This window comes from Xiphophorus hellerii, chromosome 15 (assembly GCF_003331165.1).
Source record: "Xiphophorus hellerii strain 12219 chromosome 15, Xiphophorus_hellerii-4.1, whole genome shotgun sequence".
In the NCBI taxonomy this organism is placed as follows: domain Eukaryota; kingdom Metazoa; phylum Chordata; class Actinopteri; order Cyprinodontiformes; family Poeciliidae; genus Xiphophorus; species Xiphophorus hellerii.
In genome coordinates, this window is record NC_045686.1 from 7,052,010 (window position 1) to 7,068,811 (window position 16,802).

General features: G+C 37.0%; 1 protein-coding gene across 1 annotated transcript in view; it reads right to left on the reverse strand.

Annotated features, from left to right (window-relative positions):
• Positions 1-16,387, reverse strand: part of LOC116734106 (pleckstrin homology domain-containing family G member 1) — a 65,361-nt gene extending 48,974 nt beyond the window's left edge. The window contains exon 1 of the mRNA XM_032585265.1: positions 16,306-16,387. Coding sequence (XP_032441156.1) covers positions 16,306-16,384 — 79 coding nt within the window. The 5' untranslated portion in view covers positions 16,385-16,387. The remainder of the gene's footprint in view (positions 1-16,305) is intronic.
• Positions 16,388-16,802: the final 415 nt, after the last annotated feature.

The following is a 16,802-nucleotide window of genomic DNA, read 5'->3' on the forward strand; positions in this document are numbered from 1 at the left end:
CATCAGAGATAAATGTGAAGAGAGGCATGAGGAAATGGTTTGTAACTGAAAATATCAGAGAGAGAGCAAATATTTACATTCTGACATCAATCATTTAATTAACAGCAGTTCAACTTCAATGTTCAAAGATAATCATGCTTAATGTTCAGCCATTTAAAATAACTTAAACTTTTTAAAAGAAGGCAAACATGAATAATTTCTAAACCACAACAAAAACATATCAAAATAGATGTAAAAATAAAAACTTGCCCTTTGTACACAATATTGTTAAACATCTACTGCAAAATCAGAAAGACGCTCATTTTGAACTTGTTTAGCTCTGACCAAAATTTAAAAATCCTGTCTTTTCCTGATTGAGAAGTACAGAATATTAACTAGGTTGTACTGACAAGACCCCTCAATCAGTGCGGCCACTGTTACTGAAGAAAGACTGAAGTTTAGCGACTTTTATATCAGACAGCTGTTTATTCAATTCATAAATGCTAATCGATTTTACTTTTTAGCCTTGTTTCGTTCAGCAACAGTATCCAGAGTGTTTTTGTTTTTGGGTCAGCTAGCAACTAGCTGGAAAACCAGTCAGATTTTTAGTTTCTGACAAGCCAATTTCTTGCCAGAACTACTCACCAGAAGATTTTCCATGCATGTTAATTAATATACTTAAAATGTGTGGATAGTGCATGTAAATGATTAGTCTGTCAAAAAGCACCGGTCCACGTTTTTCACAATGTGTGTATCGTGTGTGCAACACGATACCAATACAGAGATATCTATATTGGTATCGTGGAAAAAGTGACTAAACCATCTTAGGTTTAGTATTGGCCAATACTGATCCAATACAGAAAATTAGTGCTGAATTGACTTAAAACATTTCTTTTTAAATGCAGTCGTAAATGTACTAAATTACAAATGTAGTTTATAACTCTTCACCAGTACAGCACACTTAAATACACCAATGGCTTTACAAACTTGGTGAAACATATAAAAACAAAACAAACTTAATTTGTTCAGTCAGTGCAAAAATGAATATAACAGTCAATGTAAAAGAAATTACCTTGGACAAATTTCAATTTCAAGCACATTGCAAGTATGTATAAAGATTGTTACTAAGGAGTAGTAATAAAGTAATGCTGAGCAAGATTCAAAGGCTAATACATTCCTGTGTGATGCAACATGAAATACATCAGGTCACTGATCTATATGTGGCCTAGATACAAGAAAGCCAAGGAGAGAGTTAGAGTGAGGAGGTTGCTTTATTTTTAGTCTTGTTCCGCATTCACTTTTCACTAGGATGTGATTTAGAGAAGTGATGAAGCTCAACGTAATCTGCAGGCAAAACATAGGTGCCCATGAAAAACACTGTATTGCTAACAAAGAGTCAAATCTAAGAACAATGGTGAACAATTCTTCTGAATAGCTGACGAGTTCAAAGCCAAGTTATGTACAAAACTGCTGGGAAGTCTACATGACTGACTGTTTAGCAAACACCACCTGTGGAGCATTCAGTTCAGCAACTTCCTAAAATACAATTCGTTCATATCAAACAGGATCGTTCTTTTTCCACATACACACACGTGAAGTCCACTCCCTCAGACGTAAAAGGCTATTTATACACCACTTCCTTTTATTTACCCAGCTCATTGTTCAGACCACATCTGCTGAGGGTCAAGGGCACAAAGGCTGGTCTACATATGTAGCTGACCACACACACACAGCTCAGAAGGCCTGCAGTACAAAGAATGTCAGCCAGCGACCAGAAACAAGACAGCATTCGGGAAAATCCACTGCTTTTGTTCTGCGCCTGAGTGACAAAGTCTACAAATTGATGCCACCTGTTACCCAGACATTCTTGCACACTAATTCACACAACAAAACACTATTTAAGTCACACAACCTCATATCAAAAACTGCATCAATTTTCAGACCCCTGTGCACAAAGCAGAAAAATTGAGAGTGGTAATGTTGGAGACTTGGAAAGGGGGTTCAGCAGACAGCTTGTTAAAGTCTTAAACAGCATCAGCTGTAATACATAAAAATTTTTTTTTAAAAACAGCCAGATCCTTCAAAAAGCCAACAGACGCTCATAATATTAAAACTTGAAAGGCTATCACCTGAACTTGTAAAGTTTTGAGCAGAAACTCACAGGCAACAGTCACATTAAACTTTCAGTTTATTGTGTTTAAGCTTTTAGGTTTGATTTTGCTCATCTCTTAGCTCTTATAATAATGTTGCCTAAACCTATTTTACAGTAAAGGTTAATGCCACTGGGATGAAGTCTAGTGCCTTTGTTGCAGCTGAATTCCTTCTTCAAGTGAGTTTTAACTAGATAGACTTTGGTACAAAATCAGTCAAGCTCACATTAGTTATAGTTTGTCAATCATAAAGTCCAACAACGAACTAATCTCCCAAGTATCTTTATGTCTTTCTGAGATCTTGTGCATTGTGCCAATCAATCAGATTACTGTCAAGTACAACTGTTTTTCTTCATAATTAAGTCAAATTGGTGTTTATATGTATTCTGTAGACCTAACCGGAGCAACCAGAAAAAGATTAATTTTGTTATCAAAAATCTAAAACAATATTTCAAAGGGTCTAAAAACCTTCTAGAGTTTCTAAACAGTAAGTATCTGCCAAATGGGCAATACATAGATTTCTGTAATTTAACAATCTCTGCAGACCATTCCAGAGAGTTATTTCTTTTGGGGACAAGAGCAGCCCAAAATGGCCTCTATAGGGTAAACAGTTCACATCATTATATTTCCAATCCAGCAGGCCCCAGGAGTGAAGCAGTGGGGCAGAGCAAGGGTACAGGAAACCAGTATGGTTTTGTTTTCAAACCACTGACCAACTGCTTTAACCACGAAGATCTACGACGCTGATCCAGGTATTACGAAATGTAGCAAAGGCTTCACATCTGCTCTTCACAGCTTCTGTATGATTAATTCATTCAAACAAAAGCAGTTTTGACAATATCTCCCATTTTTACTTTTTATTTTTGTGTATTCCACTCTGAATGTTAGTGCAAACATGCAATTTACCGCTGAGATAAGGGTCTAAGAGCATAAGGTGAAGGTTATTTGTGCTTCCATTTACATTGACAGAATTTGTCTGGGGCATGTCCAACACACTTTTGCGCTTACTTGCTTCTTTTATAGAAAAGAAAAAAAACATCATACATGGTAATCAAGTTGGGAACAAACTTAAAAGCACATCTGCAACTCAGATTATTGCTGAAAATGCAAAGGCAAAGTGAGCAAAGGGCTGCACAAAAGATGAAGAAAAACAGACTCTAAATGATGAAGAAAACAGATCCTGTTTGTTAAAAGTTAAATAGAAAAAATGCCAATAAAAGAAAAAAAAAGTGGGTTTACCACTCAGCGAGGCAGTTAGTCAAGAGGTTTTTGTTGGGCACTGCAGTAATAAAGTACTGATTTTACTGTCCCACTACATTTTTTTCTCCTCTGTGCAGGAAAACAGCCTTTTGTCAACACAAATAATTGCCCTCTCTTTCCTGTCCTTGACAAGGGATTATTTTTTTTTGCCTGTGTGGAAATAACCTGGAATACAGCGTGGATATGACATGTGATCCATGTTTTTTGGGGGTTTTTTTGCTAAGCATGACAAAGGGTCTGGGATAGAGCATAGTAAATGTGAAAGCCAATGACTAAATTTGGGGGATGTTCATTTTGTTCATTCTGGGTTGGGTAAAAAGATTTGTGGAAAACACATAATTTTTAATTCTTTAGAAAAAATACATTGTTGGCCAAATAATAAAAAGCAAAGCATAAAAACAAGTAGAAACTCTCCAGTAGCTAAAACTGCTACAAAGTCAATATGTCCAGAAAAATTACCGCACATCTCCAACAGGTGTTTAAAAAAAAGCACTTCTCTGTAGAAAGAGCCAAAGCTAACAGCTTAGAAAAAAAAACATAATAGAGCTAATGTAGAAACCAAATGTCCAACAGCCGCCACTAATCCTCGGCTCTGCTTATCTGCGCACCCTCACTACATCCAACCAGTCTGGACAAGCTGGACCCCTGTCCCTCTGCAGACGGGGGTTTCCCCTGCCAAATGCTGCACTACAATAAAACAAAGCCATCACGCTGAGCCTGCTGGAGGAAGGTGGGGGGAGTCTTTAGGAGGGTACGCTGGGGTAGATGGAGGGCAGAAAGTGAGAGGAACAGCTGCAGAGCAGCAGCCGAGCAGTAGCGTCGGATGAATGGGGAGTACAAGGAGAAAAAAGAAACCTGGAAGAACGGGGGCTTTTCTCTGTTCTCTGTCGGTGAAATAAATTACTTTTATGTCTGTAGCTTGCTATCGCTAGAGTGCGCTTCATTCCCCCCGCCTCTGCACTCTACACATGGTGACAAGTATACAAAGACACAGCTAATAGCTTCATTGTTCGGTACTGAATATCTTATGAGCTTTGAAAGTTTAAAGAAAGTTTAACTGCGCAGAAGGAGATAGGGATGAGTTAGAATGTTCTTGAACTTGCTTAGTGCTGAGACAGGCCAATCTATGTTAACATGACATAGTTTAAAGCCAGGTTTTAACAGATATATCAAAAGTTTAATATTTTGGACTGAGTTATAAAAAGGTGATGAGAGGGATCACAAATGGGGTGATGAAGCAATGTGGTGATAAGCTGGCTTCTCATCCTTGTTTGTCACCTGGAATAAACAGCTGTTGACAGCAATGCACCATTAAGCAATGCAATGTGTCAGTGGTATTGTCAACAACAAAACATGATTACTGAAGTGCTTCCAACTGGTTAATCACACCTATAGATACAACATTTCTGGAAACAATGCAAGAAGTTGAATACTTTATAATAATTTGAAACTGTAAAAAGACTGAGAAGGACTCAATTCAAGAAATTACTCTCCATTAGGCCACTTTTCATGTTTTCCACAATAGTCAATAAGAATGTCACTTCAATGACATTTAAATTTATGCCTAAAACATTGTTATTAACAGCTTTGGAGTAAATAAATAGAACAAACATTATGTCAAAAGGCATATCGGGACTGTACTGCAATAGCATTTTCTTGACCCTACACAGCAGATACAAAAGGTCTACACACCACTGTTAAAAGACCTGGTTTTTGTGACCTATGAAATAACTTATTACATGTCATTTAATAAAAAGTTCCTCTTGAAAACCTGAAAAGCTAAATATCCTGCTGTCAAATAACTTTGTCTGACGCCAAAAGAGTTTAATACCAACCAATAACCCAACTTAAACTATTCGCTCTTATATTTGTACTTTAGCTCCACATTTGATAGGTTACTCCCAGTGCTCTGTGAGATAGATAAGTGGTTTAAACTTCTAATCAAATCACTGATGTTTCTGATACAGCCCTTGGCAGTGTCCAAATACAGCTGCTCACTCCACCCAACAGACTGGGAAAACAAATCAGCCAATTAGAACGTTGCATATTTGACCTGGGGACTCTAGAATAAAATTCAGATCTTTTAGCCAAAAAAGGGACTATGATTAGACTATAATTTCTTTAAAAACTTTTTTCTTTAAACAGGTTTTAAATTTCTTATCGTCCAATACATTATGAAGCAATCTTCTAACTGCTCATTGTATTTTTAAAGCTTGGTCTTTTCACATGTATGTTAAAATGAATGGATGCCAGAAATAGTCCAGGGTATTTGGAGAGACTGCAGACATAAAATCAGAGGGCAAAGAAGCAAGCCACAGAGAGGAGACCCTGGAGAGAACACTGATGATGAGGAAAGGAGAAGCCAACAATGGCACACATTCACATACTAATTCAACCTAAAAGTTTCTGGTGGCCTCATTATGTGGTAACACAAGTAGAACACAACAAAATGTAGGAATTTAAATTAGGTGTTCAAGCTGTAAAACAAAACTATACAGACTAAATAATGTATTATCCAGTCCTACAAACTTTAGATCTCTGCTCTAGGAGACTAATTTCTCTCCTAGTCAAGCTTTCACTTTTGGCACATAGAAAAATTTTAAATAAATAAAAAAAAAGTTACTTTCCAAAATTACTGCAAAACAATATGCTCACTTTAAGTTGTTTTGGATGTCCACTTATCAGCTGCCAACACCTCATGTCCCACAATAACATCAAAGAAGCGGGAAATCAGAGACATCAGTGCTATTGGTTATAATTGCACTGATGTCACTTCAATGACATTTAAATTTATGCCTAAAACATTGTTATTAACAGCTTTGGAGTAAATAAATAGAACAAACATTATGTCAAAAGGCATATCGGGACTGTACTGCAATAGCATTTTCTTGACCCTACACAGCAGATACAAAAGAACTCGGTTCTCTGTGAGTAGCTTAAAAGCATAAACAGCAGTGGGTTGACTTGCACCCATCATCTGCTTTGATTGTTACATAAATGAATCTGTGGCCAGGCTTAAAAATACGAGAGTAGCCAAATGGATAACTTCAAGTCTGTTTTACATTAAAGCATATTACAGCTACAAGAAAAATTTGTTGCATCCATAGCATATTGAAACTGCTGCAAACACAAAACAATTATAATGGCTAATTCATCTGCTTTTTGGCTAACATCATTGTATAATGACCTATGCACCTTGTGGATTCAATTCATCAGCCAAGGGAACACTCAAAGGAAAGAAGTTGGTAACAGTTGGGAAATGGGATCTGGATCTTATAAATGAAAGCATTACTACAAGGTATCTTCTGATCCACTTTCATTTAAATGGCCTGCATAATAATCCCACATCATTCCCTTTGAAATAACAAGGTCTTATGATGTGACAATAACAAAGCAGCCAATCAAAGAAAAATGTGTTACTGTGGAAAATAACAGATTCTCACCAAAATTGGACAATAAGAAATGACATTCATATCAACTTCGGGGGAGAAAGCATAGATCTATTCTTGTACATCCAAATATTTCAGACTGCTGGTGGTGATGTAATTGTGTGGGGAGTGTTGTTTTGGTACACTTTAGATCACTTAGTAACCACTGTGCAAGTCTTATGGACTTTTCAAGCCCATCCTTTTATGGTCACAGTACATCCATTCTCTGATTGCTACTGCTAGCACCATTTCACATAGATCAAATAAACTGGTTTCTTGAGTTTAATGTACTCCATTGGACTATGTAGTCACCAAATCTCAATCCAACACGTCACCGGAATTAAGGTAGTTCTAAAGTGTATTGGATCATATGCAACAACACCCATTATTGAGTTTCTGTATATATAATATTGGGTATGAAAAAGTTACTTTAAAGACTAATTCCCAGCGACAAGTAAAAGTTTAGCATGTATGTAAATAAAACCAGAGGAATTCTTTTTTGTCTCACCTTAGAGTCGCCAAACTGATAATTATAGCTAAGAATTTGCCCCACAGATATAAAAATGTCAATGGTTGTCAAGGGACATTCTTTGGGTATGGCAAATTTGTGACCCCTGACCCACTTGGCCATTTTTCTTCTTCTTCTCCATCTCTCTGTCCCTTAATAGTTCTGCAGATCACCACCAGTCTATTATACTGATAAACATGATGTCATAAATGGGAACCACAGAGAAGCAAGAATGCTACTTTAATGTTCAACCACTTCAATTTTATTAATGTCTTCCTATTACAAATTCTACAAAATTGTTATTAAAATGTTTGGTTAAAGAATATTAAATTTAATATTATTAAAGCATTATTCATTATTTTGAACAGTGGAGTTCCCTTACAAAGCAATGTAAGGTTTATATTATACAGCAACTTTAAATTGGGCAAGAAAATCTGTCAGTTGCACTACAACCCCATAAATACTTTGACTGCTCCCATAATATGTAAATACCCTAGATAAGAAATCTCCAGCAGCGAATACACTAAATTGCACACAATAAACAAAGAGAATACTTATTAAGCACACATGACTAGATGCTAAACTGAAAGTCAAGATCACAGCCTTTAAAAAAGATTTATGGATCATGTTAAGTAGTTAAGAGATAATATACTTAGCTAAATTTCCAGCCATTTTTGTGGACCAGAAATTGACCACAAAATTCAAATAGATGCAACTCTGAAAATCTTTAAATCTTTCCAATGAAAGACAAACGTGTTGTTCATTTCATAAGTGTGCTGCATAATGGGAAAAAGATTGATTCTTAGCATTCAAAAAATATTATATTTCCAAAGACATGCAATTAAAAGTTGCATGTCTTTGCATGCAACTTTATGAGTAATACTGTTGAAGCAAGTAATGACTAGTTTTTTTTAAATGCCAACACACATTTGTTCATAAGTCAGAAAATTGTTAAAATGCTGCTTGGGCAGAGATTTATGCCTTTTCTGCTTGATATTTTAAAGGCCATCGTAAAAAAAAAAAGTGCAATTTTATTGAGTCTGTTCTGCAAGACGCAAAGATGATTGTGGCTTTTTAATATAAAGTAGGCCCAATGAATGACATCATAAGAGCAACCAGCCCAAATGTCTTGAGGGTTCATTGGTTGGCCTAACACAGAAAGAAAATATCTTGTCTCTATAAAAATATAGATGTAATATGCAGCTGAAATTGAGTGTGAAACTAATGTCTTGGTGCAGGTTTCTTTTTATAAAGACAGGCAATTAAACGTATGCTAATGTTCTTTAACTATTTGAAATATTTAACATAGCGGTGAGATGTTTAAGCTGTAGTGAAAAGAAGCACAAAAAAAAAGTTGCAAGAAGCTATTTAAAAATAAACTGGCATTTTATATGGACATACAGTATGTTAGTTGTTTACACTGGCTGCTACAGAAAGCTAGCCTTTGCCTGGAACACACACAAAGACTGCTGTTTACAGAAACTAATAGACACTCTATTCATGCAACATGTTCCAAGGAATAAAATACCAACCTGCATGATTATACTGGAAAATGATGCATCAAGAAGTTGAAAAAAATATAAGGAATTCTACAGAGAAACCACTCAATGTGATGAATGTGCACAAATTTAATTGTAGTCCATCCATCAGAAATTTCAGAGCAATAGTGAATCAAAATTACAAACCAGGAATGCCACCCTTTTACTCTGATACATCATGTACAAAAACCCCACACGGAGAAAATAACATTTGTCAAGATGTTATTTCAACCCAACACGCAGAAAACCATCTTGGTATGGATATACACCTCTGCAACCCCTCTAATTTCAGGCTCATTTTAACCAGACAGGTGAAGCTAGTCTGAGGCAACATATTACAGAATTTTACAAGGTTACCATTTATACATTACACAAAAGACGAGACAGTAGGCTAGACTTTCTCTGTAAATGTAACAAACCATATAATTAGGCACAACATGTTGTTACAGCCCATCTCTAAAATAAAGGCTCAAGCAGACATGAATACTTAAATAACAGCCTATAGGTAAAACTCCTGGAATGTCTCTCAGCTGAACAAATTTAGAAAACCAGCAGTTATCAGATGCACAGGATCTCTTGCGACCTATAGAATAAGACAAGTGCAAATAAGCCTATACATGCTTCATTTAACAACTGGAGCAAATGCATCGAGTTATACGTGGGTGTGCCAGTTATATTGTAAGCCTAGCTGTTCCTTTGACAGCTCCCATTTACTGTGGCTTTAGTGATTAAAGTCTTAAACCAGACACACACTTACTGCAGCCTCACGCATAGACTAGCTCAGGAAAAACGCTGAATAAGCACAGGAAAAAGAAACCAATGATCACGTGCCATTTCTAAAGAAAGAAAAATTACATTAAAGTAAGTTAATGGTAAAAAGTATGAGCATCCTTCAAGATTTGAGATGCGCTGAGAACAATCAGCTAGACCCATCTGATAAATGTGATATTTTCTTCACTTCCTGAACGCATTATCACAAGTATTACCAGGTCAAGGTGGCAATACCACTCATATTTGTGGACATTTTTACAAAAGGGACAAACACTCAGGATTAGTTTTTATCATCAGTGAAGGACATGGTATTTTCTATGACCCACCCAGGCGCTCTCACACAAGAAAGCTGGAAAGACATATTTGGATGAGATTTTTTATATCATCTTATGTTATTAAAAACAGAAAGAAATAAAAACTCTGCTTTAAAACAAAAATCCTTTCAGCAGGTTAAAGTACACCTCAAATCTCTGGTTCATTTCTAATTATTATATAACAATTTTAATGGGTTAAATATTCAAGGTGGTAATGACAGAATTTTTTCTTGCATCATTTTACTTTTAATGAAGCATAAAAGACTCAACTGGACCACAAAGAATTTTTAAAGTTATCTTCATTGATTTATTATTAGTCTGTGTTGTGCAGATGAGTTCATTTCTTTTGTGGTTTATGTGCCTACATTTATTTGAAGCTGGGTCATTCAATACAGAGCACACCCAGGACAATCTTCTTTAATGCGTCTTCTATCCCTTTAATGCAAAAAAATCACTATCTTGCCAAAGTTGCTTGTACCCACTCATAATTTTTTATTTTATTGAGATTTAATGGTAATTCCACACTAAAGTAAAGAGAAAGTTACCGCTAAACAATCAAGTAACCAAGACTTAATAAGGAGGGAGGGGAAAAAAATCCAAATTGGTCTTTTAAGGCGAGTTCCTTGGCAGTCTATGTCATAGCAACCCAACAGTCCAAAAATATCCCAGTTCAGCACAAAGCAGGTCCCAGCATGTTTGTCTTCTGCTCCCGTCTGGGCCAGTGAAACGCTGGCTGGACATGAGGATACACGATCAGCCATGAACCTACATGCACGCCTACGCACATCAACAGGAAGCACATGGTGATATGCATCAGGCTTATGTGCTTTGGAGTGCATGTATACAGACACACATGCGCAACACAGTGACAGACAATCTGGAAATTATAACAGGAAGCAAGCCATTTGCTTCACAGGAGCTCATCCTGTTGGCCTGATGAGCTCACTCATCAGGCCAACAGGATGACACTTTTTAAAAACACATAAGATAATTAGAACAAACCCAAATAAGCCGAAATGAACACTGATCACATTAAGTCAGGATAAACATTTAATGAAATCGTGTGACCTTTTCTTCACACTGACATTCATGTCTATTCCAGGCTGCACAGTGTGCAGCTACCACCCAGCTTTGCATGAGAAAAGGCCACGCTTTGCATGACAGTTGAGGCCAGCACCATTTTTTTTTTTTTTGCATCTCAGCTCACAACAGGTAGAGACAAATCTCCAGCAGTTATTGTCCTTATGCTGCTCAAACTACTCCATGTCCTGTCCTGTTCAGCACTCACATCATTAACAACTGTATAAAATTACAAAGAAAATATATTTTGAAGTTCAAACATCTTACACTGCAACAGTTGGATATGATGTAAAGATATCAGCTGAAAGACTGTGATCCAGAAGAGAGAAGAGACTTGAGGAGCCTCTCCTTCCTGTCCCTCAACAAACCAACAATCTGATGGAACTTGTTCACAAATCTCTTACAAGAAGAAATAATACACACTAAGATAATAGCATTATAATTCTATGATCACAACAGAGTAGCAGTGCCCACGATTGGGGCGTGACTCCACTTTGAGTCTTGAAATGATGTTCAGAAATCAAAGTAAACAAATAAAATTAGACTAGATGAAAAAAAACTCTCACTAAGCACTTAGTGAAAACTAGTGCAAGCTATAATAAACATTTACAATTTGATTAAAAAAAATTGGTCAAGAGGTTAGTAGACAGGCAAAGAAATTTAGCATATTTTATTTATATGAATTTTGTCCATATTGGACTCCAGTGACTTGGTTAGCAACAATAAACTTACAACAATAATGAATAACAATGAGCAGTGATAATCCTAAGGACACACATATTGCTCAGTACATTACTAAATATTTAAGCAACATTTAAAAACACACAGCTTTACAGACTGTGTATGTATTATAAAATCTGATCGCCTCAGGCAGATAAGACTTGCTGTAACGTAAACTATCGATATTTTCTGGAAGAGGTAAATTTACCTTGCATGAAAAGGAGATGATGCTGAGAACTCATACATACTCCTCTTGAGGTTAACAACATTTCCTGATTTTTAACTTGACAGGACAATTTTGTGAAGCAGCATTGTATAAAAGCAGAAGCTAATTTTAAATCAGCTTGTTAGCACAGCTTACTTCCTTTTTCCTGTATGACAAGAAGGAAAGCTCACTCAGCTGTGCAGCTAAAGCCCTGCTAGTCTGAGACAAATGTTGGTGTTGATAGAAGCTGGGAGCCTCTCGTGGCCCTTCTGCTTGCCCTTGCTTTTATTTTTATCTTTGCATTTCAACAGTTTTAGTCCAATACAAACATTCATCTCTCTCCCCAAACAGTCCTTCAAGGTATTAAGTGAGAAAAATATATTCCCCCTATCACCTTTCCTGGTCTACTCTCCAGTCCTCCATTGCCTGCTCTGTCTTGTTAGCGTCTTCACGCCTCAGCTCCTGCATGTGACCTTGCACCATGGATGGATGCCAGCAACAGGTGAAAGATCATGACCCCAAAAGACAAAGACCTTTTGCCCGCCTCCCAACCTCTGGGGCAAAGCAGAGATGAAAAAAAAAAAAAAAACACACCTAACTACCAGTTGTGATTTGCCTTAAAACAAAAACTGGAGGTAATACAGAAGTCCTTTTGACAGACAAGAAGCAGAAATGTGGAACTAATAAACCTTTCATTTACTTTCTAAAAAAAAAAAATTAAATAAATAAATCTGTTGATTTTTATGTCAGTTCCGAATATGTTTTTTTTTTTTGTTTTGCACTACAAGTTCCTCAAAAACTAATTAATCTGGTCCAAAATAGTCCACATATGTGCCAAACCTCCCATGGAAACACAGTTGGGTTTCTTCCGCTTGCAGTATGTTTGAACTCCACATGCTTCCTGGAAATGCATCAGGCAGAACAGAGATAAAAGCCCAGATGGAGGGGAAAAGACATCAACACAATCATTGCATGCAGACACTAACATTTAAAACATCACCGTTCAAAAGAAAGAACACTATGAAGATGCATTTTGCACGCGCATACACAACACCTGGACCTTAACATAGATATCGCAGGTTGTGGAGTGATTTTAGTTAATCTTCAGGGACAGAAACCTGATACAGCGTGGGACCAAATGCATCCTGTGGAGCCTTCCGTCTAAAAGCCCTCCAGTAAAAATATCCATCCGTGGACATGGGAGAAGGCTGCTGGACAGGTGCAACTCATCACAAAATGAGCCAACCCTTTGGTTTTGTTTCATCTAGCAGAGATGAATATATCTACCGTTACCTATTTTGGGAAATAAATACTCCTTCCAATTATTCTGCTGGAAAATGAAAACATTCTTTGAGATTTTCCTTCTGCATCTCTGTGAATAATATCATTGCTACTTGCTACAGGATTCCAAGCTGTCCAAATCTCCAGACATAACCTAATGCCTTTAAAGAAAGGTCTTGAAGCCATCAGTATACAATCCCAAGGACAAAGTTAATCTCATCAGAAGATGAGCGGAAGACATTAAGTCATAAAAACCAAACTACTGAAAGGGCATAACAATTGAGGGTGTCTGGGATTATTTTGCAATGAGGGTCATACTGTAAGAGGAAAAATATTTAAGGACTTGGAAATCCTAGAAACCGGGTCTTTTGAGTGAAACCTTAATTTACTCAAAAGAATAGTAAATTCACACTGTCACACTGTCCATTTTTACGGGATCATCATCAATATTTGGACCGTCCATCAGAGCTGGAAGAAAGCGCCGGCAAACTAAGTCCCAGTTTTCATGACAACGCTATAGGACAGTGAAACACAAATGTTCAGTTGCGCTTTGGGCTCTTGTTTACATGGTAACAGTGTTTTGGCTGGACAAACACATAAAGGGCAACAGGCTTCAGAGTGAAACAATGTAGAAATACAATGCAAATCATGTTGCATAAACACAAACTGAAAACATTTTGAAACAATTTATTTATAGAGAATGAGAAGACTATTCGATTTGAATTGATGGTCTCACCATGAATCAATAAAAAGACTTAATATACTAATTTAAGGAAACTGGCAAGTTTATTTTGTCTAAGTGCAAAGAATAATTCTCATCGTTAGATGGATGTTGTAATAGAATTGCAATCTGATGCTACAAGACAAATATTCTCTTTATGATTTAGCTCAGTTTGTTGACAAATAAGTTTCCACCAATGTGTACAGAAATGCTGTTAATGATGGTGATGTTCTTTTCACAAAGTGGTGCCCCAAATCAAATTCTATTTAAGTCCCCATACAACTTTGGGCCAACCCTGTGTTCAAACATCACAACACTCCAAAACACAAGGCCAAGTGGACCAGTCACTGACAACAGCACAAAAAAGTGAAGGTTCTGCTGCGGCTATTTCAGTCGTCTGACCTCAATATCTATGAGCCACTTTGAGGAGAAGTCAAATATGCAGTTCAAGTAAAATGATTTAAAAAATAAAGGAACTGAAGCCATTTTGCCCAAGAAGAACTGAGAGTTTTTCCATCTGAGAAAATAAAGGGCAAAATCCACAACTACTGCAGAAGACTTCACGTTGTAAGTTAGAAAGGAAAAGACTAAATATTAAAATCTGGGCTAAAAAATACAGTTTCATCATTTGTGGAGTTTCTGTTATTGTATTGTAAAACAAAACAGTTTGATAATAAATGACTCAACTGAAAAGCAGATAAAAAAAAAAACTGAAAGCAATTTTTTTCCACATTACCTAAAAATAAGGTCCAAATATGGAAACAAATTATTGAATACATTTTAAAAAGAGAGAAATAAGGCTGCTTGAGGACAGACTCACCACTTTCTTCTTCTACTGCTCTCCAATTTGCATTATTTGTGGTTATTTCAACTGTCAACTTCATGTCTTATTTTAGCTTTTTTTTTTCTCTTTCCATAACTACATCTGGTCTGGTTTTCTGTGGTGCCTTTCTCAATATAGAAAGTACTCTTACATCATTTATTCATTTCTTTTTTTGTACAGGGTCAAATGTGTTTTTTCAAATAAACTAGGACTGAGCCAGGTTCTTCTGGAGCGTTTTACCCGTTGCAGGGGTCTCAAACTCCAGTCCTCGAGGGCCACGGTCTTGCAACTTTTAGATGTGCCTCTGCTGCACCACACCTGAATAGAATAATTAGGTCATTAGCAAGGCTCGGAGAACTTATCTACACAAGGAGGAGGTAATTAAGCCATTTCATTCCAGTGGTTTGTACCTGTGGCACATCTAAAAACTGTAGGTCTGCGGCCCTCGAGGACTGGAGCTTGAGACCCCTGCTAAGGAGAGCTTTCTTTCCTCATACACAGTAAAATGGATTGCTATAACTCAACGACACAATGCAAGCGATTGTCTAGTCTCGCTACGAGCTCGTCCAGGCAGGGAATGCTGCAAGTCCATAACTCGATGCAATCTGCCAGATTTGCTTAGATTGAAATCGTTGAAAACTAATTTTGAATAATGATTAACTGGGATCTTTGGACGAAGAAGCAGGTTCTTTTTCCACCTGGTCTTAGTCAGCTTGCATAAAGGTGGTCTCAGAGTCACGCCCATTACAAGCAGACAATACTACTTTCATAGCATCTATTCAGTAAATGGTCATATTAGGCATTACTGTTAATTAAAATTAATTAGATTATTTAATTTTAAAGCATATGTTCCATCTCATTTCCCTGCATCTGAGTGACTTTTTCTCTTCATGCGGATTTTTCTTTCATCACAGATACACACATTTCTATGAGATATGAGGTGACCTCAGTATTTATTTATTTTTTTTAAGAAGACTGAAATTATTCACTGTGGAAATCTTCAGCAGGTGCCAAAACAAACTGTGCTTTTTCTTCATCCATCTGCTGCTGTTTTATCACCAGGCTGAAGTCTAACCAGGAGTAAAAAGTGGAAATACTTATAATATTATAGTCAGTGTCATTAGCTCAACACCATCTTCAGTGAGACAGTGCTTTTGAAAACTGCTGTCTTGCCTTATATAAGATAATTTTCATAAAGGGTGAGTTTATCAAGTCTCACCACTGTCCCTCATTAAAGTTGAACTCCTCGTTCTTTCCATTCATCTCACAGCACTTAGCAGTCACCGCCCCGCAGGGTCACCCTGCAACCTGTTTCACCATAAATCCCACCTATTATCTTTTATCAGCGTTCGTCTGTCAGCTTTTATCTCCGTTATCCTGGGCTCTACCTGCCCTGCACACCTGTTTTAAGGATCAGATAACACGAAACTCTTGTTCTTGCTTGTGTCCCGGAGTAACTCATTAAACGCTCCACTCGAAAATGGTTTTTGCTCATTATAGGAAAAGAACTGGTATGTTATCACTCACGTGTTTTTTCTGAATATGTCTTCGGAGGGAGTTCACGTCCTCGACTCCCTGCAGCCGCTGGAGACATGACGTCCTTCATTAACATTAAAAATAGGAGGTCCGAAGTCCGTCTTAATACTTCACTTCCCTGTTTCGCTCCTGAAGTCCAGCTGGTAACTTTTACAACGATACGTCATTGCTTTTTCAATATAATTGGCGCTATGGCCTGCGCATGCGTAACAACTTCGACAGTCAAAAAAAGCTTACCGCTAAATAGTCAACACCTGCTCATTTCATTCAGTACCATTATTTTGAAAATTAACTTTCTTTAATTAATTTTCTTTTGTCTGGACTGCTTTGTTAATAAATGTAATCCTCCCCTTACGTCTTCATTTTAAAGATCTCGTGTTTCGTCTGGTGAGTAATACTCTCACTGTGGATGAGATCTCACCCTGAATGATTATGCCACAGAGAATTTGCTTCACAGTGAAGTCCATGTTCTCAATAAAATATCACCT